The 23,984-nt window shown below is 44.8% G+C and overlaps 3 protein-coding genes across 5 annotated transcripts; 1 reads left to right on the top strand and 2 right to left on the bottom strand.

Annotated features, from left to right (window-relative positions):
- Positions 1 to 182: 182 nt before the first annotated feature.
- fli1rs (Fli-1 proto-oncogene, ETS transcription factor-related sequence) lies at positions 183 to 16,743 on the top strand. 3 transcript variants are annotated; one of them, XM_069715068.1, is made up of 10 exons: positions 183 to 352; positions 6,589 to 6,788; positions 7,721 to 7,887; positions 11,929 to 12,132; positions 12,610 to 12,687; positions 14,225 to 14,293; positions 14,378 to 14,440; positions 15,128 to 15,175; positions 15,393 to 15,479; positions 15,760 to 16,743. In XM_069715068.1, the coding sequence occupies exons 1-10, from the start codon at positions 335 to 337 to the stop codon at positions 16,281 to 16,283; spliced, it is 1,458 nt and encodes a 485-aa protein (XP_069571169.1). In that variant the 5' UTR covers positions 183 to 334; the 3' UTR covers positions 16,284 to 16,743. The 3 variants fall into 3 exon arrangements, with proteins under 3 accessions (XP_069571169.1, XP_069571170.1, XP_069571171.1); XM_069715070.1 differs by lacking the exon at positions 183 to 352 and adding an exon at positions 636 to 876; XM_069715069.1 differs by lacking the exon at positions 15,393 to 15,479.
- A 739-nt stretch (positions 16,744 to 17,482) lies between these two features.
- On the bottom strand, positions 17,483 to 20,404 carry zp3d.2 (zona pellucida glycoprotein 3d tandem duplicate 2). The gene is made up of 8 exons (XM_069715026.1): positions 19,907 to 20,404; positions 19,225 to 19,340; positions 19,007 to 19,110; positions 18,457 to 18,631; positions 18,248 to 18,353; positions 18,071 to 18,159; positions 17,925 to 17,998; positions 17,483 to 17,802 (listed from the first exon to the last, which is right to left on the bottom strand). Exons 1-8 carry the CDS (start codon positions 20,402 to 20,404, stop codon positions 17,483 to 17,485), a joined length of 1,482 nt encoding a protein of 493 aa, XP_069571127.1.
- Positions 20,405 to 21,254: 850 nt separating this feature from the next.
- On the bottom strand, positions 21,255 to 23,561 carry LOC138630621 (sperm acrosome membrane-associated protein 4-like). The gene is made up of 3 exons (XM_069715087.1): positions 23,375 to 23,561; positions 22,596 to 22,715; positions 21,255 to 21,566 (listed from the first exon to the last, which is right to left on the bottom strand). The coding sequence occupies exons 1-3, from the start codon at positions 23,418 to 23,420 to the stop codon at positions 21,349 to 21,351; spliced, it is 384 nt and encodes a 127-aa protein (XP_069571188.1). The 5' UTR covers positions 23,421 to 23,561; the 3' UTR covers positions 21,255 to 21,348.
- Between the last annotated feature and the right edge of the window lie 423 nt (positions 23,562 to 23,984).

Here is a 23,984-nt window from a genome sequence, read left to right as displayed (position 1 = left end):
CGACCATTTGTGAGGTCAAGCTGCAGACTGAAAGTTCCCTTGTGAATGTGAGGACGCTGCTTTTTGTTTTTCCTCCCGAGCTGCTGGTTTCATGAGAAGCTGCTTGGTGTCAGAGTGACTTCACTTCCCAATTTACAGGGTGAGAGAGAGAGAGAGAGAGAGAGAGAAAAAAACCTGCCATCCGGTTATGGTCTGCGAGTGAAAAAAATTGTAGCTGCAATGGTTTGCGCCATAGAGCCAATGCAGCCGTGCAGGAATTGAAGTGAGGTTAGAGGCGAAATTAGCGGGAACATCCACAAAACGACTAAATGCCAGAGAGCGCGCGGCGGCTGCGATGGACTGTACGATAAAGGTAGGTTCGCTCGGTGCGCTCCGGTGCGCTCCGGTGGAGGCGGCGGCGGCGGCGGCGGCGGCGGCCACCCACACCGGCAGCGCTGCGTCTGCGGAGTGAGAGAGGCGAGGCGGTGATGCGAGCTCCCCACTCTTTCCTTCTACAAAATTTCCTCTTCCTTCCCGTTCGTGGTTGTATGTCGGCTCTATAATAACACAACTAACCGCTACATCTTTACACTCACATAAAAACACTAATTGGTGGCCGCTTCCGCGCGTCAAAAAAAAAAGAGGATTTCCACAAACGCGCGGGTTTTTATTTTAGATTTGCTGCTTTTAAACCGGCGCAGCTCGCGGAGCTGCAGCAGCAGCAGAACCAGACAGAAGCCCGAAGTTACGGAACATTTAGGAACACACTTTTACTTTCTTTACCGGAGGGTAATAATGAGGGAACGCAGGACGTTACTGGGCCGCCACACGGCAGGTGTCCCTGAAGGCACCACGGATCAAACCGGAGCCCGGGGATCCATTTCCATCAGATGACGGGTATTTCACATTTCTGCCATCACAGCTACACCTGTTTGTCTCCTGCTGACGACCACCGGCGCCGTGAACCGTGTCGAGGCCTCTGTCCTCGCGCTTCAACGTCGAAAACTATATTTTCACGATATTAACGTCGAAAACTGATTGTTGCGCAATGAGAGGAAAAGGCAGATATTTGATCTGATTATGCACGAATTTAAATCGATTTTTTTTGCTCTTAACGAATTCGTACGGAACACGGGGCCTGAAGGCTTTTATCTTTATTTCTGCAATAAAGTAATTTTGCACTTTTATCCGTGAACTCAGCAGAAACCGACGCAGCGTCAAAACAGACATTTTCTAATTTGTTAAAATATGACTCTTACAACGAATTGCTTCATATTTCAACCAGAATATTCACGCCTTACTGAATCTTTTTGAAAACTAGTATTTGGAAAAAAAAAAAAGAGGCTCAACAATGATTCACTCATTTATTGAATTTCTAACATTTTTACGGGGCGTTTTTTGACGTTAAACGGAGTTACGTAATTTTCTTTTATTATGACATAAAAAAACTAAACAAAAAACAGTGAAAAGCTAATTAAATGACCAGTGCTGAAAAAGATTAGGCCTAAACTTTAAATCAGTTATTACAGTATTTATCAAAGTTGTTTTTTATTTCATGTTACTTTCTAACTTATTGTTTGTGAATGATTTTTGTCCAGATGATTATTCTCCTGCTCTCTGTCGCTGTAGATTGTGTTCGAGGTTATTTTAAGAATAATTTATAGCAGCAAACGGGAGCACTTGTCAGGTGTCGTTATCTGAACTCTGCAGGCTTCCTGTCTCAAACCTCAGACTTTCCGCACACATTTCCGCTGCCTGGACCAGAAAAAAAAAAAAAAAAAAAAAAAAAAACAGGTTACAAAAGCTGGGCAGGCAGAACCGGAGTGGACCAGGTTCTCGGGTTGAACTCGGTTCTGGCTGCGGAGGGACAGGAGGCCCGGCTCTGCCTCTGCGGCCTCGAAGCTGTGCAAACCGCACCGCTGTTTGCGCAGCAGCTGCAAAAATCCACTTTTACTTCTCCTTTCTGCTGCTCGTTTCAGACGTGGTGAGCACAAAGGGCTGCGCCTTGCACAACTCGATCTCTGACCCACCGCTGAGTGGGTTTCATTTAAGATCCTCCTCACGTTCATCTTCACATGTTTATTGAAACGCAGTCTAACAGAAACAGGAGCCAACTGAAAGCTGAAAAACCTTAAAAACACAAAGAAGCCCACAAACCGTCGAATCAACCTGGTTTCTCACCAAAATTCACGTTATAATCATAAAACCTGAGCTGTTAACATCAGTCACTAAATAATAATAATAATAATAATAATAATAATCTACATCAGCCCTCTGAACATTTTAAAATATAAATCAGCCTCTTCTTCACAGATTAAAAAAAATGACAATCTGCTGCTTTAAAATGATTAAATGATTATAAACTGATCCGAGATCAGAAGAGTTATATATTTTCTTTCTGACCTGTTATTTTATTTTGCCTGTTATTGTTATTGAAAATATCTTAAAATAAAATCTTAAAATAAAATTCAGATTTTGAGTAGCAGGAAACATGTACAGACAATAACGAATTAATCTGAAATTACTTTGATATTTTATTTTTCAAGCAAAATAAATCCTCGTCTTACATTTCAGTGTTTGGTGGTTTTCAACAGTTTTTTAGTTTAATTGAGAAAATATTCGTCAGATTAATCGTAACAAAGAGAACGCTGAAAAGTTCATTGATGTAAGTCTGACGATGTAAAGCTCATCTTTATTTTATCATCTTAACTATGAATGAATTACAAAGATAATATTTATGACGAGGTCTAAAAAAAAGCTCTCAATTTAATTCAAAGTTCGCATTAATTCTGCGTTTAAAGCTGCAATCGTCAATATTTATATATTAAAAATACATCTGATAAACTCGCAGTAAAATATCAGCAGATCGTCACAGATCTTCTCAGGTTGTTGGTTGAGACCCAATCAGAGCTGAAAGTGGACTAAAGGTCGGCTAACGAAAGCTAATGTTGCTCCTGTCAGTGAAAAACAGGCGACAGTTTGTTGACACACGAAAAAAACCAACTTCCTGGATTCAAACCTGCTCGTCCTTCATTCACGTTCAATCAAACTGCACCTTTAAAACACCTCTAATTTACAAACTAATCTGTCAGCTATAATGTTAAAAAGTCTCCCTGACAAACAGATTAAAACAAGATCGTAGACAATCAATCGACAGATTGATGAGTCGCCAACAATTCTGATGATTTAATCATTTAAGTCACATTTTTAAACGACAGTAAACGTGAAATAGTCACGCTTTGCGCTGTCTAGGCGTAAAAGTTACACGTTTTCCTGTCGTGGATGAAAATGAAACCTATTTTGAGCCACTTACAGGAAAATGAAACATTTAGCTGAAACACGTGGTTGGGGGGTTTAAGGAACAACAAAACAACAGGAGAGAAACGTGGGCATCTCCCGAACCCGACGCCTCCACAGCCCAAAGCCTGGCGAAATCACGTTTTGCGCGTCGTTCTGCGAGAAGCCAAACTAATTATGGGATATAAACTCAAACAGCAAAAATCATCTGAAGGATCGTGGCGTTAAAACTTGAGAATCTTCTGGCAGGTGTGATTGGCAGCTCGATGCCACTCAGCTGCTGCGGCAGCGTCTGTTGTGACTCGTGGAGCTTTTAAAAGCGAGAACACGAAGTTCCGCCGCTCATCTAAAATGTCACGTTGGGCAACAACTGCATGATGCAACCCGCAGAGCCGAAGAGCTTCCGGGCTCCAACAACAACAAAAAAGTGTTTACCGTCACAGCGATTGTAAATCGAAGGACATCGACGCGGCGTCGTGGTTTTTTATTTTTTTGTATTATTTTTTTTTTTAAAGGCTGTTTTGTGTCACTGCAGCAACGGGCTGAAACTCACTGAACAGGAAGTCAGTTGTGGCCTCGGCGGTCGGGCCGCACTCGTATATTTGTATCGCGAGCAGAAGATAAAGAAAGAGCGGGAGGCAGCGTTGGTGCCGAGCTCCACGCCAAACGCAAAAAACAGCCAACTGAAAGTCCCCGTCTTATCAGTTTGAGTGTAAAAAAAAAACACTAAACAAAAAGATAAAACCGATCATGTTTAAACGTTCTGATAAGAATCAGAGCGTTTAATCCCGCTTTCAGCCGAATGTTTCACTTCTGCACGAGGAGGAGGGCCGACGGAGCAACGCTGTCCAAACATATGACTTCATTTAAAAACTCTCATTTTACAACATTTACATTTAATTTGACTGTGAAACAAACTGTGAAACAAACTGTGAAACAAACTGTGAAACAAACCGAAACAAACTGTGAAACGGTTATTCGGCTCCGTGAAGTCTGAAAAACTGCAACAGGTTACGAAGCACGACGCACCAGAAATCTGTGGAGGAGAGTCCGTATGAACGGCGCCCTCTTGTGGTGTTCACCACGTCGGGAACTCGAAATGTTCCATCGGCCTCGAGGTCACGAGTTGTGACGTTGTTTGCTGACGTTGACGGAAAGGTCGGAGGTCACGGAGGTTAATGTTTTTGTTTGATGTTAAGTTAATATTTTAATAATTTTAGTCACGTAGAGTTTGTTTTCAGAACTTCGATGTTGATCTTTGTATTTCCTGCATTACGTTGAATTTGATGAGAAGTTGAATGTGAGTCTATGGAGGCTGTTTGGAGCCGACCTCTAGTGGCCCTCGGTGGTATTGCAGCTTTAAGACACTTCTGCACCAAAATGCAGCTTTTTAAATTTAAACCTTTTGCTTCTGCCGACGTCTTCATCCGTCGGTCTGCGGCGGGAGGAAATGCCTCCATTAAGAAGTTCTTCAGGACACTCAGGCAACAATTGAGCTAAAAAAAAAAAGGACAAACAATGAAGGCAGCACTTCAATCAAGGTTGTACTCTTCTTTCTGTCCAGCTACCCCCCCTCCTGAACACACGGTTGTTTTCCAGTTTTATAATGACCCACATTTTACCCCCCCCCAACCCTCCCTGCTCCTCCACCATTTCCTCTCCCTCGGCCTGTGCCAAAAGGTTCCTGTGCACATGGCGGCCCGGTTTCCTGCAGGCCACTGAAAAGGCGCGGCGCTGACGTACGAGCGCCCCGAGGACAATGCTCCGACTCCTCTAAACAAACACGCACTCGGACCGCCGCGGTCGCGTCGCACTCGACTTGCAGCGGTGGGCATTCGGGTGTTTTTCACCCTCCTGAGTTGCGTGGGATGAAAGTGCTGTTCTGAAGGCATCGTTTGTAGGCGCTGAACACAGGAAGAGCGACTTAAATCTCAATTAGACTCCACCTATAAAACAAACCCCCCAACGACTAAATGAGACTGTGGTTAAAAGTGACTGATGATGCTGGAGATTAGACACAACCTGAAACTACGACCTCCTCCGGCTTCACTTGTTTTAAACCGATCACGATTATACTTTGGATTTAAAAAAAAAAAACTCTACATGTTGAATTCATCAACTCGCTACTAAATGGATTTAAATCAAAGTAAAACAAAACAAACGGAACGGGATCACAGACTGTTTATAAAAGACTTCGTAGCTTCAGGTCTGTAAAATGGTTCCGATCCAGAAGTGTCTTCAGCTGCAATACCAGCGAGTGCCACTAGAGGTCGTCTCCAAAAAGCCTCCGGCTCCATAGACTCCCATTCAACTTCTCTCATCAAATCCAAAGTGAATAAAATGTGTCCATCAGTTCTCTCGGTGTTGTTAGCTAAAGTCACTCCTTCTTCTTAGTTTTCTGGAGGTCCATCTGAAAATAATCCCTCATTCATTAGAAAAGAAGATTCAAGAAGACCTGTTTTTGGGGGCGTGTCTGTTTGATTGACAGGCCTGTGGTGCAGTCAGGTTACAGCTATCGGTGGGCGGGACGTAGTATCGTCAGGTTTCCGATCAGATCGGTCAGATCCACCGCTGGCTCCTCCCCCAGCTCGTCCAAATATGGTCACTTCCTGCTCCAGAAAACCAAGATGCTGATTTTTGAGAGCTCTGAATTAATAAATGTATTCTTTTGATTTTTTGAAACAGCAGCCGAATGTTTCTGAGGTTACTAGGTGGTAAAACCAGGGGATTTTTATTTTCTGATAAAAGCTGCTGGTACCTGCAGTTTTTTTTTACATATAATTTATTAGGGAAATTTAGTTTGTTGCTTGATCTGAAAAAGTTTGGCATCTTCCAGTTTCTTTTGCATCCATCGCTGCAAACTGTTTTTGTTGACGAATAAAGTTCCACAAAAAAAAAGGGAAAAAAATGGAGTAATTCATGCCACTTTGTTTGCTTTGTTGAATGAATGTTCTTTTTCTTCACTTCACTCACAAACACCGCGGTGCTGCTGTGACGCGTATTCATCCGCAGCTGAAAATAGCACAACAAAGGCGTCGTTTCCTGCCATTTCAGGAGCATTTAGGAAAAAAGAAAAAGTCATTTTAAACCTTTTTAAGATAAATTTGTGAGCCTTTTTAAAAAAAATGTTTTCTCAAGGAATAAATCTGTTTAGGATATTTATTTACTTTATAGAAATGAAATCTGTTTGTCTGTGGCGTCCAACGAGAAATGATGTTTTGATAAAAGTCTGTTGTTGTTTTGCGTCCTGCTCGTGTCCGTCTGGAATAAAGCTGAGTTCCTCTGAACCCGCTGTGGCTCTCTGTTGGACAGGAAGCGCTGTCCGTGGTGAGCGAGGATCAGCCCTTATTCGAGCCGGCCTACACCGCGGCCCCGGCCGTGCACATGAAGGCCGAGATGACGTCGGCCTCCGGCGGCTTCGGCCAGGTGTCCAAGCAGAGCCCGGAGCCCGCCGAGCCGGAGTGGGCGGCACAAAACCCGGGGAAGAGGGCCGAACACGTCAACGGGACCAGGTGAGTCAGGGGAAGGCCGGGGGGGCCGGGGGGACTCGGGTTCCCGGATTATCAGACTGTGTCACAGTTCACGTCAACTCGCCGGGTTTTTCCAGACACTAATAATACGTGTTTACTTCGCGTCCGTTGTTGTTCATCACCACAGATTTTGTTGTTTAACTGACTGAAGGACTTTTGACAGCAGAGGAAAGCAGATCAATTTTAGGGTAAATTTTCTGCAACTTGATACGTTCACATGTCAGAGGGAAATAATAAAATAAATAAATATATATATATATAACGTTTTTACTTCACTACATTCATCTGAATGACAGCGTTACAAATTACTGTTTAAAGCAGGTTTTTACATTAAAATAAATATATTATACACATAAATTATACAAGAAAGATGAAACCAGTGGTTCACTAATCAGAAACGGTGTTTTAAAGAACCTTTAGCATGTCTGTGATAATTTAATGCAGGTTTGACCTGTGTGAGTTCTGTCGTTTTGGACCCGACCAGGTCTAATGTGGTCCAGAGGGTAAAAAAAAAAAGCAGTTAAAGGTCATGTTTTATTTTTACAAATAGAATTAAGGTTTCCTGAAATAGGAAATACGTTTCAGACAGAGTTCAGGCTTCATCTGGAGTTTCTTAAGACGCTTTAATGACATTAAGAGGAGTGAAAAACGGACAATGAGCATCTCAAAGCCGGAAGTAAAGTTTCCCTTAACTTTTCCTTGAAGTACCGAATCAGAAGCGAACGTCAGCGTCGTTCCTTATTGACCTCTGAACTCATCTGCTGTCACCAACAATATGAGAGGAAACACAGTCTGAAATATCTGAGCTGGCAGATGAATGAAAAGTGTCCTGATGCAGGATGATTAAATTAAATGTTCTGTAAGACACGAGCCGTGAAAAACGCTGAGAGGAAAACGTGTCTTCTGTCTTCCAGCCGTGAGTCCCCGGTTGACTGCAGCGCCACCAAGCGCTCCCGACACATGAGCAGCGACGCGGCCGCGATGCCGTACCAGACCTCGTACCCGGAGCCCCGGGTCAGCCCGCAGACCGTCAGCCCGCCCAGCGGAGCCGCCGAGGAGAAGAGGGTCATCGTGCCGGCAGGTGAGTGAGACTCCAAGTCACTCGGCCTCCGTCACTCACCACAGACTGGATGTAAAAGTGGGCGTGGCTTCCGGGTCTGAAAAATGGTTCTGATCCAGAAGTGTCTTCAGCTGCAATACCAGCGAGTGCCACTAGAGGTCGGCTCCAAAAAGCCTCCGTCTCAAAACGGTTTCACAACAGCTGGCACACTCTGGGTTTGTGCAATACCAGTTACAGAACCAGAGACGGGCACGGCACACAGCTTCTTCCGCAAAACTCTGCTGCTTCTCAGCAAACTCCATCAGCTCTCTGTCTGCCTGCTTCAACATGACAACAAATACAAAAATAAATTTTAAAAAAAACGAGTGTGAAGTGTTGGGTGTAAATTTAGCTCTCAGGACTGTGATATTGACAAGAACAAGCAGCAAGAGATGTGTGACGAGCGGGCGTGGACATTTTAGTTTTAAATCACCCTGCTCCTCTCTTTGTTTCAGTCTTGAGAAAGAATGAAACACCAGCAGCTGAAATCACTTGACTGATCTTTGTCAAGATTCAAAGTGCACTTTCAGAACCGAAAAATGGTTCTGATCCAGAAGTGTCTTCAGCTGCAATACCAGCGAGTGCCACTAGAGGTCGTCTCCAAAAAGCCTCCAGCTCCATAGACTCCCATTCAACTTCTCTCATCAAATCCAAAGTGAATAAAATGTGTCCATCAGTTATCTCGGTGTTGTTAGCTAAAGTCACTCCTTCTTCTTAGTTTTCTGGAGGTCCATCTGAAAATAATCCCTCATTCATTAGAAAAGAAGATTCAAGAAGACCTGTTTTTGGGGGCGTGTCTGTTTGATTGACAGGCCTGTGGTGCAGTCAGGTTACAGCTATCGGTGGGCGGGACGTAGTATCGTCAGGTTTCCGATCAGATCGGTCAGATCCACCGCTGGCTCCTCCCCCAGCTCGTCCAAATATGGTCACTTCCTGCTCCAAACCGCTCCGAACTAGTAAAGATGGTGACGGATAGAATCTGAACTGGAGGATTCATAACGTTCACAAACCAACGATGACATCACTGATGGTTGATTCTTGGTTTAAAGACAAACATCCTGGGTGTTAATCTGAACATAACAACAGGAAGGATGCGTCACCGCCGCTCAGACAAAACCTTTCAGGTGTCAAAATACATCAAGATGAGTCGAGGAAAATCCCCGATATGAGACTCGGATTAAAGACGCCGATGTGTCACTGCTGTCCCGAGTCGTCCCGTCCGCTTTTCATCCCAGACGGGTTTTAATCACGTAAAAACCCAACGGGCTTCGTAAGTGAGTCACCGGCGCCTCATAATACACGGATGTTGCATCACAGCAACACGTGCTGACCGAGAACAATCCGGAGCCGAGGGTGCGGTGAGCGCTGCCGTCCAACGTTTCGGACCGTTCACAGCGTTCAGTCATTGTTCGCTGCTGGAAATGAGCTTCCTGCCGACCGACACCGAACCGAGAGCTGCCAGAGTTTCATGGATGTCTGGTTATTAGAGCGACGAACAGCGATACGAAATAAGATTTAAAAGTACACAAAACGGCACCTGTTGGATTCAGAGTTGAAGATAAATAGATAAAGATAAAGAAAAAAATTGTTTAAAAAAAAGGTTGAATTTAATGACTTCCCTTTGTGCTGATCAGACAAAATCCAGCCACTTGATTTTATTGCCCAACAGTTTGTGAGCTTTATTTACTAGTTCACAGGTTTTTAAAAAAAAATGTTTAAACAACAAACTGATTAAAATATTTGTTCTTAACTGGAGCAGAATGAATGAACGTCCTGAAGCTCCTCCGCTGCAGCAGAGCTTCTTCCTGTTCTTCACATCGCTGACTCATCGTACGACTGCTTCATTTTTTTCTTCCACTGATTGTTTTGTCATTAAAAAAATGACCAAAAATTGTGAAATTGGCCCATTATAATTTCCAGATGCCCCTCCCCCTATTATATAAAAATAAAACAAGATATAAAATAAAATAAATACATAAAACATTTTACATTTACATTTTATTATGTAGTTAAATTTGTATTCATTTATTGTTGATTATTTTTACTTTATTTTTTAATTTATTAATGAGATCGTTTCTACTATACTCAAATTTATTAAATTTTATGCATTTTTTAGATTTTAAATTTATTTTTAAATTTATTTTACTTTGAAATGTTTGAATGTAAAACAAAAAAAATTCATGCTCGTGATATACATGGAAAAAATGTTGTATAACACTACAAAAATAAAATCAAAATGTTAAAATGAAAATAAAATTTGATCAGTTTTTACAGAGAATTTGCTTTAAATTCTTAATTGGCACGAAAGAAATGTAAAAAAACCCCAAAAAACAGACAACCTAACATGGCCGACTGCTTCGCTCCGGTACACACGAACACTGACGAGTCTGTCAAAACCACCCAAACTAACAAATATCACACATTTTCCCTGAAGACCTCTGCGGCTGCTTTCAGCTGAGCAACACGGTCATTATTTGTTTACGTCCTGACTTCCTGTTTTCTGCGGGTGGGGAGAGGTGGGGCAGGTGGAGTTTATAAGAGAAACACAGAAGAACAACTGCTTCTAGATTTATCATTTAAATACAATGCAGGTCTCAACATTTACCAGTTTTCATGATTAAAAAGTTTTCATGCTGAAGACTTTTTTTTTTTCAGAGCAGCTGTTCCCTCCTCGCCACCTGCTGAACAATCGGTATCACCGAGACATTTCTGGTGTTACTCTGCAGTTTCATGTCCCACAAACAAACAAAAAAAAAAACTAATGGTGCATTAAAAACACACTATTCTGGAGTGGAAATCACTGCATGGGCTCAGGAACACTTGTGAAAACCATCGTCTGTGAACACAGTTCATCGCTGCGTCCACAAATGATGTTAAAACTCTCCAAAGAAGAAACCAGATAGAAACATGATCCAGAAACACCGCCGCCTTCTCTGGACCGAGATCATTGAAGATGGACTGAGGTGAAGTGGACAACTGTCCTGAGGTCTGATGGATCACAATCTGAGATTCTGTTTGGAAATCATGGACGCTGCATCCTCCAGGTTAAAGAGGAGAGGGACCATCCAGCTTGTTATCAGCTCAGTTCTAAAGCCAGCATCTGTGATGGTACAGGGATGCATTAGTGCACATGGCATGGGTAGCTTGAACATCTGGAAGGAAGCATTAATGCTGAATGATATATTCAGGTTTTGGAGCAACATATGCTGCCATCCAGACAACGTCTCTTTCAGGGAAGGTCTTGTTTATTTCAGCAGAACAACGTCCAACCACATTCTGCACGTATTCCAACAGCATGGTTCTCTAGTAGAAGAGTCCGCTGATAAACTGGCCTCCTGCAGTCCAGACCTGTCAATCATTGAAAACATCTGGAGCATCAGGACATGAACAATACAACAAAGGAGACCCTGAACTGTTGAGCAGCTGAAATCCTCTATCAGGCCAGAATGGGACCACATTTCACTTTCAAAACTCCAGAAACTGTTCTCCTCAGTTCCCAAAGGTTTCCAGAGTGTTGTTAAAAGAAGAGTTGATGCAGCTCAGTGGTGAACATCATCCTGTCCAGACTTTTTTTTTTTAGACGTGTTGCTGCCATCAAATTAAATTTGAGCGGATATTTTTCATAAAACCCAATTTCAATAAGAATTTCATCATTTGATATGTTGTCTTTGATCCATTAATAATTAAATATGCATTTACATGATTTGCAAAATGTCAAATTCTGTTTTTATTTACATTCTACACACTATCCCAATGTCTTTGTAATCGGGGTTGTACATTTCTAGAGGTATTTACACATGAAAGTCATTTATGACAATTCCTCTTGAAGCAACTTTTACAATTTCCTGCTTTTTTGTGTGTGTGACTTTAAGCAAGAATAACAAACAAACAAACAAACAAACAAACAGAGCAGCATCAAGAGAGTCGGTGCAAAATGCGGCCATGAAAAAAGAGCATTTAAAAGTCGTGTTTGCGAAGTGGAAGTGTGTGTTGTGATTCAAAGAGCTTGTGTTCTCCGATCAGATCCGGAGGTGTGGACGCAGGACCATGTGAGGCAGTGGCTGGACTGGGCCATCAAGGAGTACGTCCTGGAGGAGGTGGACGTCATGCTGTTCCAGGCGCTCGACGGCAAGGCGCTCTGCAAGATGACCAAAGACGACATGATGCGGCTCACGTCGGCCTACAACGCCGACATCCTGCTATCGCACCTCGGCTACCTGCGGCAGAGTAAGAGCTCCACGAGAGGCAGAAATAAAACCACACACCAGGCTGTTTTTAAACAAATCCAATAATTAAGGCAACTTAAACACTTTCACTTTGTTAAAAAAAAAAATTTAGGTTAATTTTCTAACAACACATTAAATCGATTGATTACTTCTAATTCCACCCGATGTGGACAAAATGAATAGAAACAGCTTTTCATGATGTTTTTTCATTCGGAGGAACATGATGTCATCCGAGTCTGTTGTGCTGTTCGGCAGATTTGTGGCCTCTTCCTCTTTGTTGAACACAGGTTTCCTGTTTTTTTTGGGGCGTAAAACTCGAGCGTCATCGTGATTTCGGATCCTCGTTGTGTTACATAACTTTGTTGGCGACTGAAGTTGCAGCAGCTTCTGTAAAATCACCTCAAGCTTTGTGTTTTGGTCAAACAGAGTCACCGCCTCCTGACCTCGACATTCTTTCTTCTTTCATCCTCTGCTCCAGGTAGCCCGACGTTCTCGTACTCCACCACTCCCACCAACACCACACCACCGCAACAACCCAGGCTGCAGGTGAAAGCAGGTGAGACGTTCACACATGAAGACACGTCGTCTCAAACAGCTGACGCGGTCCTCGAGAAGATTTATTGTCTTTTAACACGACAGCGATCAAGTTAATCAATCAATTAAAAGCTGTGGACACAGATCATCCTGATGAAGCAGATAAGCAGCGTTTTTAAGGGCTAAATTCTTAATAAATAATAACCACAGTTGCTTATTTGGCCGCGAATGTTCAGAGCTGAAGTGAAATACTTCAGGTTTAAATCACAGACTGAATATAAAAGTGTTTAGAGCTTCCGGGTCTGAAAAACGAGGCCTGTGGTGCAGTCAGGTTACAGCTATCGGTGGGCGGGACGTAGTATCATCAGGTTTCCAATCGGATCGGTCAGATCCACCGCTGGCTCCTCCCCCAGCTCGTCCAAATATGGTCACTTCCTGCTCCGAACCGCCCCGAGCTAACAAGATGGTGACGGACAGAATCTGAAGTGGAGGATTCATAACGTTCACAAACCAACGATGACATCACTGCTGGTTGATGACGTCACTGATGGATGATGACGTCACTGCTGGTTGATGACGTCACTGCTGGTGATGACATCACTGATGAGTGATGATTAGTTTAAAGTGACAAGGAGACTGACTTCCTGTCTGAAATGTAGATTTAGATTTTAACAGGCTGTTAAATGGATACCGGAGCCAGAGGTTTTTTGGAGCCAGCCCCTAGTGGCCCTCAGTGGTATTGTACTTTAAGGCACTTCTACACTGGCTTCACTTTTCAAACCCTGAATCTACATCTAATTTTATATGCAGTCTATTCATCTATCTATATATAGATGTAGGTCATATTTCAGTTTTTACTTGTAAATTGAATATTTGATGTTTAAATATTCAGAGTATTCAGTTTCACCTCTAATAATATAACATGTCACTGCCCATCGAGGTAAAGAAGTCTCTCTGCGACGACCTTAAATACTTGACTCAGCATGATTCCAAAAAGACACAAAAAAACTCTTCTGCTTCCGCGTTTCCTCCGAGTCCCGTCGTCTGGGCGTTTCTGGGCGTGAATCAAAGCTCAGAGTTCAGGGCCACAAAAGAGCTGTTAGGAACCACTTGATGAATGATTTACGGATTTTTTTAAAATTATGTCTCGACTCTCGGCGTTAAAGCAGTTTCTAAAAGTCTAAAAAGGTTCGTCGGCACAACATCAACCTCCAAAACTCAACAGCTAGTTTCAGACAGGAAACAGCTGCATCGACGAAGGAAGCGGGGGTGTGGGGTGGGGTTGTGTGTGATGGGGGTGAGGGAGGGTACAGGGGTCCTGCTCCGGGGACACAATTCACAATCTGGTGGCGACAGTGGTGGCCTGAACAAAAGAGAGCTCACCCAAGAAACTGGGGTCATCTTCAGACCTCCAATGTCTTATCGTCTCGGTCTCCATTCACCGACTTCCTTCCTCCGAACAGCTGACCCGCCTCACCGTCCACTTTCAAAGACTCCTGTTTGTCAGTCTCTCATCCCTGCTTTTTTTTTTCCCCCCTTTTTTTCTGCTTTGTGTGCAGAGAGCAGTTTCGATGAGATCAGCCGCAGGAACAGCTGGCCGGCAAACGCCATGACGGCGGCGCCCAAAGGTACGAATTTACTCTGGATTCAAACACCAGCCGAGCAGCCAACAATTTCACACCAGTTTTACACGTTTTTTTTGTTTTTTCCAGGTTCCTCCATGGAGCACCAGCACGGCGCCAGAGTTTCAGAGCCCGCTCCGAGAATTGTGCAAGGTATGAAATATCCAAAACACGAGTTTAGAGAGTGTATATGAAGACGGATGACATCACAGTTTCTAAGAAATGAGGGAAAGACGTTGAAAAAAAGAAAAAGAAGTGTGCTGCCAGCTGTCAGGTTGGTGGTAGATTGGATCAACCCACGGGACACGTGCCATTAACGTCTACTCTGCTGTGATTGGTCGTTTCCACTATCGGTAACCTTCGCCTAAAGAGCCGTGGACACCCAACGTGCCTCTTGATCTTAGCGATGCTTTGGTTGCTAGGATACAGAAGTAACGGTTAAGTTATGCGTTGAAAGTTCGTACATTCACGGAGAGTTTGCGTTACAGTGTAGAAGAGTCGTGTTGAAGACCGACGCTGTGAGTTCATGAGATTTTTTTGCGTGCGAGGAAACATCTCGAGAGTACAAGCGTTTGGACGGACGGCGGGTTTCAAGGAGTAGTTTCGTACGAGCAGGTCGCGGTTTCAAGTGTCGGTCCGATTTAACCCTCCCGCAGTGTAACGACCAATCACAAGGCGGCGCCGCCCTCCCCGGTGATCCAATCTTCTGACCCAGGAGGCAGCTCGCTAGGTAGCTCTGATTGGTCACATGATGCTTGTGATGTTAAAAAAAACCATGGAAAGAGCCTTAGATTTAAACAAAGTGTAAAAAAACAATGCAATGCTTTTCCTTCTTTGCAGACCCGTACCAGATGCTGGGGCCCATCAGCAGTCGACTGGCCAACCCAGGTGAGAATCTCATCCACCACAACATGAACAAACCATGACACAAATGAGGCCTTTACACTGTCTGCTTTGGCAACAACAACAAAACAAAAAAAGAAACGGGAGTAAACGTCGAGCAGCAGCTGCTGCGCCGGCGGACGTGCATCAATGCTTACACTGAGAGCAAATCTGGCCTTCGTAATCATCCAAAATGACTGTTTGCCCTGCTGTTTCCTCACAGAAGGCCAAGGCCTCGGCTCATCCAAGAACCGAACAGGCAAACAAAGTCCGTACAAGCTGCCTGACCCCAGCGCTCACAGGCCTGTGGGTAGGTGTCTGCCACAGTGAAAAGGTCACATTTGATGGACAAAAAAAAGAGAGAATCTGACTTGTTAGATATGAGAACCAGAAAATGTCGGGAGCCAAAATGCAGCCAGACAACGAAACCAGAGTGAAGACGCTGATGTCTGTTCAACAGCTAACTTTAAAGACGACCTCGGTCGCTCCATGGTTTTACACACAGCTGAGAGAACGCCCTCCAAAATGTTTCTCGCACTGCGTCACTACCCGACTGCTGAACTCCTCTTCCTCTTCCTCTTCCTTTCCAGGCTCAGGGCAGATCCAGCTGTGGCAGTTCCTGCTGGAGCTGCTGTCCGACAGCAACAACGCCAGCATCATCACCTGGGAGGGCACCAACGGCGAGTTCAAGATGACCGACCCGGACGAGGTGGCCAAGCGCTGGGGCGAGCGCAAGAGCAAGCCCAACATGAACTACGACAAGCTGAGCCGCGCGCTGCGCTACTACTACGACAAGAACATCATGACCAAGGTGCACGGCAAGCGCTACGCCTACAAGTTTGACTTCCAGGGCATCTCCCAGGCTCACCAGAACCACGGCGCGGACGGCGGGATTGTTAAGTATCAGACTGAGATGTCGTACGTGCAGCCCTACCACAGCCACCAGCCCAAAATGAACTTCATGAGCAGCCACCCGGCCCCCATGCCCGTCTCCCCCGGGAACTTTTTCAGCCCTCCGTCGACGTACTGGAACTCCCCCAGCAGCCCCATCTACCCCGGGTCGGCCATGACCAGACACCCGGCCGCTCACTCCCACCTGAGCTCGTACTACTGAGGACCGATAGTTTCCCACCCGAACGCGCAGGAGAGGAACCCAAGTGTGCTCGAAAACCACCCGCCGTCCGGCTCCGTCCCGGCTGAGCTGAACCCTGTCTGTGAGGACGGTGATATGACGCTACGGTCCACTTCGTAAAGGCATTACCACGTCTTTTTTTTGGTCACGTTCCTCCTCAGGCTGATTAACTCCGGTGTTGTACTCCTCCGAGAGTTTCTGAATATAACGATGACATACAGTATTAGCGGTTCTTGCGCTGTTATAAGAAAAAAAAACAAAAAAAACAACCTTTACTGTGCGAGAACGGTTCTTTGGTAAACTCTTCTCCCTTCACAGGTCGAAACCTGCAGTTATGACTTTCAGACCTGACATTTTGTAAAAGAGAAATTGTACAGAATGATTTTCATGTAGCTATTAAACATTTACGCGTTATGTAAAGCGAATAAATAATGCTTGTGACTGAAAAAGGACTCCTGTTATTATTTACAGAGGAAACGGGTATTTAGGTCGATATCTCTTTGTTAGCTTAGCTTAGCACAACAGCTGGAGCCAGAGGGAAACAGCTGGCCGGACTCCGTTTAAAACCACAGACTGTAAATATAAATGTTTGCAGTCTTTTGAGGTCTGAAAAGTGAAGCCAATGCAGAAGTGCAATTCCAGTTAGCGCCACTAGGGGCTGGCTCTAAGAAAACCTCCCTCAGACTCCCATTCAAAGAGCATCAAGTTAGGACTCGAACACATATGTTTGGGGGGGTGTCTGCTTTGATTGACAGGCCTGGGGTGCCAGATGGGCGGGGCATAGTCGGTCAGATCCACCCCTCGTTCCTCCTCAGTTCGTCCAAATATGGTCACTAAAAAAACCGAGATGACGACAGCTGAACTGAACAGAAGCTCCCGACCCGACGGGCGACGTCACGTCACCGAATTCTCCCGTCCAACATCTCTGATCCTCACTAATGAGCCTTTTATCTGGTTTAATCCATGAAAAATATGAATTCATAATAAACAAGAATTAGTTTACCACTCACGTTGTAAGTGACAGCTGTGTCTGTCCAAACCCAAATTGGTATTTACCTCACTGTGAACTTGACCTTTGACCTCTAAAATCCAAACTGTTCTTTGTGGAGTCAAAGTGAAGCTTTGTGACAAATTTGAAGAAATTCCATCAAGTTGTTCCTGAATCGCTCATCAACACAACTTTATTCATCAAAATCAAAGATTTCTTCAAATATTCTGCGAGGTTCTGTCATCACCTCCTCGTCCTCCTCCTCCTCCTGCTCAGCAGAGCCCTTCACCTCCTTCTCCTCACCTCCCTCCTCCACCCACGTCACTCCTCCTCCTCCGAACGGCCACTCCAGCTCCTTCACCGCCGGAGTCGCTCCAGGCCGCGGCGTCTTCCTCCTCTCCGTCGTCGTTGTCATCACCGTGGTTGCCATGGAGACCGCCTTCCTGTTCAGGCCGGGCGTGGGTTTCGCTTCGGGCTCGATCGTCCACGGTCTGCTGCTGATTATTTGGATTGCTGGAACACGAATGAATGTTGTTTTTTTTATCTTGGGAGTTTCTTCAATCTTTCCTGACATGATTCGTTTTTTTATTTGTTTTTTTTTAATTGTGGTGAAAGTGAACGAAGCGACGACTCACCTGTGGACGCGGCGGCGCTGCAGTCGGAGTCGCAGCAGTCGCACACCGAGTCGGATCCCGACAGTTCAACCCACCTGAGGAGCAACCAGCCGATGACTCGATCCTTTCACCGCCCACGAGTCCGGTCATTAAAGTTAAAGACTCACCTGCCGGCTTTGGTGTCGTAGTTGCAGGACTTTGTGGTCGGCGTGGGGGCGGAGCTTCCCATGGACATGGTGCAGTGCATGTAGAGCTGCTGCAGCGGATTAAAGTCAGGATTTATTATCAGTTAAATGTTAGCAGACATAAAACCGGATGACTTGCAGCAGAGGACTGAAGCTCACCTGACCCGTCACACCTGTAAACAGGAAGGCGTCCACCGAGAACCTCACACTGTTGTTTTTGTGTCGGACGAATCCGGAGCGTCCTTCCTTGCTTTCAATCATACATCTGGATTATTTTTTTTTTTTTTAAAGGGAGAGGAGAAAAAAAGCCGACCGTGAGACCGATCAGCTGATGTTTCTTCTGGAAAACAAAACCGTCACTTTGTTACCCAAAGTTCTTCACGACTGGAAACTGGGGCGTGGAGGCGGGGGGCTTCTCGGGGGTCGCGAAGCACGAGTGGACGTACAGCCTCTGGTCCGGCGCCGCGGGCAACGCCTCGGTCTCGAAGTACATCGGCTCCCCGAGCAAGTACTGATCCGACGGAGAGAGTCTCTCCCACCGAGCTGGAAGGAAGAAGAAGCAGCAGCTGCAGCAAATCGCCAAATGTCCACCGAGACATTTCAATGTTTAGGTCAGTCTATTATATTCATTTCGTGTATATAGCTCGATATGTGTGCGTGTGTGTGTATATATTATTTTTTCATTGTATGCGTATTTGTAATTGTTTTTCTTTCGGTGTACTTCTATCTGTATTCTTAATGTGTTGTAACAACTGCAGGATTACTAAAATCGTATTTGATCTTATTGGTATCCTTATGTCTCTGGTGCGCCCTCTGCTGGAGTCCTCCAGTAACACGCAGAGCATTGTGGGTGATAACCAGGTTTTAAAGCAGGTATATCTCCGGCCTTGGAACAACATTTTTTTTTTGTTGTTTTACCATTTCGCGGCGTCAGAATGAATTTGGCTGCGTTGGTCATTTGTTTGAAGACCCGGTGCATCCGGACCCTCGGTGCGTAGCCAACCTTGTAAGAGTACTGGTACCTAAACAGTTAAAGCACATCATCCACATCTGAATAAAAGTAAATAAAAAAAAAAAAAAAACAGCGTTCATAAATGATTTCCGTGTCATGAATTTGGTGTCTGAACGTCTCCAACCTGTTAAAGTAACACACGACAGGTAGGGTGAAGGCCGCAGCTCGTCTGATTGGTCCTCGGACCGTCGGCGGGTCGTACCTGAGCGTGTTCGAAAAGACCACCTGGTTATCAACGACCTGCGAGCAAACAATCAGCCGGATCATCGATTTGACCTTCAACAAGATGAAGAATCAGCAACAGGGGTCTCCAACCAGTAGATCGCTTTCTACCCACGGACTGCGTCTCCAGCTGCAATACCACCGAGTGCCACTAGAGGTCGGCTCCAAAAAGCCTCCTGATGATTGGTTCTAATTAGATTAAAAATGGAGAGCAAAAAAACAAAAAACATGCACATGCTGCTGAATTTAAGCTCCTGTGACACAATAACGTATAATGAGTCTTAATTTGTTACGTTCCACGTAAAAAGAAGCTTATTCGGCTGGTTTGGGTGGAGCTCAGCTGGTTTGGGTGGAGCTCAGCTGGTTTGGGTGGAGCTCAGCTATGTGAATAAATGTTTCGGAGGCTGTGAACGGTTAACGGCTGAAACGTTTCGACAACACGGGATTAAAAAACCTAAAAACCTGCTGCTCCATGATGTTCTCTGATTGAACGGTGCCAGACTTCATTGGGAATTTTGCCAATTTAAGACTTGACACGGAACATGAGACGATTCAGTCCCGGATGTGGACAAAAAAGGACTCACCGCGCGTTTGGTTCCACACATGCGCAGATCGTACTCAAAATGCAGGTGTTGGCCGGTGGATCTGCTGACTCTGCAGGTGCCCAGTCTGAGCCGGGACGGAGTCTCCCCGGTGGCCAGTCTGAGCCGGGACGGAGTCCCCCCGGTGCCTAAAACGCTCCTCTCCACCTGCACGTGCATCTTACCGAGTCGGCACGAAGTCCTCACGGAAACAGCCGAGGCCGTGGGCGGGCCGGTGGCGGGCCGCACCGGGAGCAGGACTCCCCGGACGGGCTCGGGGAGAGGCTCCTGTCCGGTGCCTCCGGCGGGAGAGAAGTGCTCCTTCTCCACCAGCGGCTGCTTCGAGTCCACAAACACCGGGAGGCGGAGGTAGGACGGCGGCGTCTCTCTCCGGTGAACGTTTCTCATCACCGGAGCCGTTTGATTCGTGGCTCCTTCGGAGGAGAGCAGCGGCAGCAGGAGGAGGTGGAGGAGGTGGAGGAGGAGGTGGAGGTAAAACATGGTCCAGTGAACTGTACCTGCGTTTTAAACTATTAACTTCCAGACTTGTGTGTTCTCGTGACTTCTGAGTCTTTGTTTGTTTTGTTTGTTGTTTGGCGCCAAAATGAACAACAGCTGGTGAAGCAGCAGCCAGGTGTCCAGTGGCGCCACCCTCCGGCTGCCTTCCGCAAAAACACCTGAGGTTCTTTTAGCTTTTATTTTGGAGTTACAAACATAAACTGCATATAAAATTACGGTATATCAACAATGACGCGTCTAAAATATGAATGCCACAATTTGCCGTGAATATATATTTTTTACTTTTTTTAATTTTACACATTTAAAAGACATGTAAAAAAAAAAAGAAAAATGTACTTAAAAGTACCGGAAGTAAAATTATTCATTATGCAGAATGGCCCTTTTCAGAATCACACTTATTAAATTATTCTATTTATAATTATTGATTCATGAATGTTACAGCTGGAGTACTTTATGTACTGCTGCTATAGCTTCATCTTTAATAATAGATTTATTAGTTGATTTATATTTGATACTAATAATCTATATATTTTACACATGCTTAACATTCCAGATCTAGAATAAAACCTCAGAATAATAAAAACACGACTCTTTAATCTGTATCATTTTATTAATCTTGCAGGAATTCTTGTCAAAAACATCGTCTTGTTCTTTTTTTTATGTTCTCTTTACAGACACATTTTCTTATTATTCATTCACATTTTAAAATGTCATTCTATCTTTTTTCTAATTTTTTACACATTTGTATTCCTCTTATCCAACATTTATTCCAAAGGCTCCAATTTAAACTCTGTTTATCCTATTATTATTATTATTATTATTATTGTTGTTATTATTATTGTTATTCATTATCAACTTTTAATCTCTTTATTGCATTTTATTGTCTTCACTCTTGTTTTTATTTATCTGTCATCTTGTTTCTGCGTTCACCACCAGACCGAGTGCACGGTCAGCAGCGTGAGCAGAGAGGAGGTCCAGGAGGTCCAGGAGGTCCAGGAGGCGGTGGCGGCCCCGTTGCACAGGTGCGTGTTGCAGCACTCGTTGGTGAAGGTGAAGTTGAGTCCCGCGGTGAACTTGTGGCCCGTGAGGCCGCACAGGACCGGCAGGACGCAGCTCTTCTCGTACAGAATCACACGGATGTCTCCTGGAAGTCCATCAGAGACGTCACACACACACACACACACACACACAGAAGAAACACACACACACACACACCGAGGAAACACACACCGAGGAAACACACACCGACCACACACACCGAGGAAACACAGAGAGGAAACACACACCGAGGAAACACACACCGAGGAAACACACACCGAGGAAACACACACCGAGGAAACACACACCGAGGAAACACACACCGAGGAAACACACACCGAGGAAACACAGACCGAGGAAACACACACTGAGGAAACACACACCGAGGAAACACACACCGAGGAAACACACACCGAGGAAACACACACCGAGGAAACACACACCACAGACCGAGGAAACACACACCGAGGAAACACACACCGAGGAAACACAGACCGACACAGACCGAGAAACACACACCGAGGAAACACACACCGAGGAAACACACACACAGACCGAGGAAACACACACCGAGGAAACACACACCGAGGAAACACACACCGAGGAAACACACACCGAGGAAACACACACCGACACACACACCGAGGAAACACACACCGAGGAAACACACACCGAGGAAACACACACCGAGGAAACACACACCGAGGAAACACACACCGAGGAAACACACACCGAGGACACACCGACACACACCGAGGAAACACACACCGAGGAAACACACACCGAGGAAACACACACCGAGGAAACACACACCGAGGAAACACACACCGAGGAAACACACACCGAGGAAACACACACCGAGGAAACACACACCGAGGAAACACACACCGAGGAAACACACACCGAGGAAACACACACCGAGGAAACACACACCGAGGAAACACACACCGAGGAAACACACACCGAGGAAACACAGACCGAGGAAACACAGACCGAGGAAACACACACTGAGGAAACACACACCGAGGAAACACACACCGAGGAAACACACACTGAGGAAACACACACCGAGGAAACACAGACCGAGGAAACACACACAGCCGCCACGTCTCTGGGTGGACTCCTTCACACTCACCTTTCTCGCCCACCGCCCTGCTGGACAGGCAGCGCTGCCCGGGGGGGCAGCGGAGAGGGAACCGGATGCAGGCCAGAGGGGAGACGGCAGGAAACACACAGGTGTAACAGAAGAGGGCGGCTGGAGGGAGGACGGGTTAGAAAGAAGACTTCAGACAATTCAGCTCATCAATAATAATAATGATGATGATAATAATCCTGATGTCCAAATTCTTAATTGATTAATCGATTTGTTTTTAGGTCTTTTTTTGTTTGAGTTGCTGAATATTTGTCGGTGCCAGCTTCTCAAATTAATTATTTTTCGAACATTTTAATCGACCAAACAATGAATGAAGAAGATGGCCGATTTAATCAGTTGTTCAAAAATAATCATAACAACCTGTAATGTGTTTAAAACGTGATGTCCACTGGTCTGCAGCTTAAAACATTATTTCCAAATGTTTTTAAATATTATGCCGTTATCTGAGTGAAGAAAAATATGAAATAAGTTGATATTTGTAAAACAAGTTTCACGGTAGCGAAAAACTCAAATAATGAATTGATTAATCAGGAACTGTTTAATATTTTAGGACTTTCTTTAAAGTCAAATGTTTGCTGCTTTTGCTTTTTCTTAGATTATAAATTCAATGTTTTCTAACATTTCATAGACAAAAACATTAATTCATCATTTAATCGATGGCTTAAAAGAAGTTCCTTCATATTTCTTTATACAGTAAAATTCATGTTTTTTATTTAATATTAATATTGTTCACACACACACACACAGGTTGGTTGACTCACCCACAGCTGGCAGTGAGCAGAGGATCAGCAGCAGCACCTTCGACATCGCTCAGTTTTCAAACCTTCAGCTCGTCTCCAACAAATCGGACGTTTTCATCTCCGACACCAGAACTCCTTGATCACCTCCCAGAACCTCCCAGAACCACCCAGAACCACCCAGAACCTCCCCTCCTCCATGATCCCATTACGGCTGTGCATCTGCTTCAGCTGGGACGTGTTGCTGAAGCAGCTTTATTGAATCACGTCTCATGTCTTTAATAAAAGACGAGTCGGCCGGTCAGCTGACCCGCGGTCCCATGATGAGGAAAAAAAGAAACACTCGGAGCTTTTAAAAACAAAAAATCAAAAACAAACTCCAACACTGCGGTTTGAGAAGTCGCTGATTTGTTTTCAGTGAGGAGTCGGATCATGTGGTCAGATTAACATAAGCACATTTTTGTGTTGTTGTGTCATCACCATGTTTTCATCTCTTCCATCATTACAGTAAAACTCTGCTCTCGCTTTGTTTTTGAAGTTTGATCTGCAGCTGCTGGGAAGATGTTGAACGTTATTTCAGAGCTGCTACACGATTAGAAGAAGAAGAATTAGACCTCATCTCTTGTTAGACACA

Source organism: Brachyistius frenatus, unplaced genomic scaffold, assembly GCF_029030835.1.
Source record: "Brachyistius frenatus isolate BFR_SWC_R1_liver_20210118 unplaced genomic scaffold, ASM2903083v1 Contig_137, whole genome shotgun sequence".
NCBI lineage: Eukaryota > Metazoa > Chordata > Actinopteri > Embiotocidae > Brachyistius > Brachyistius frenatus.
Note: the sequence above shows the minus strand (reverse complement) of the source record. Positions and strands in the feature narration are given on the sequence as shown.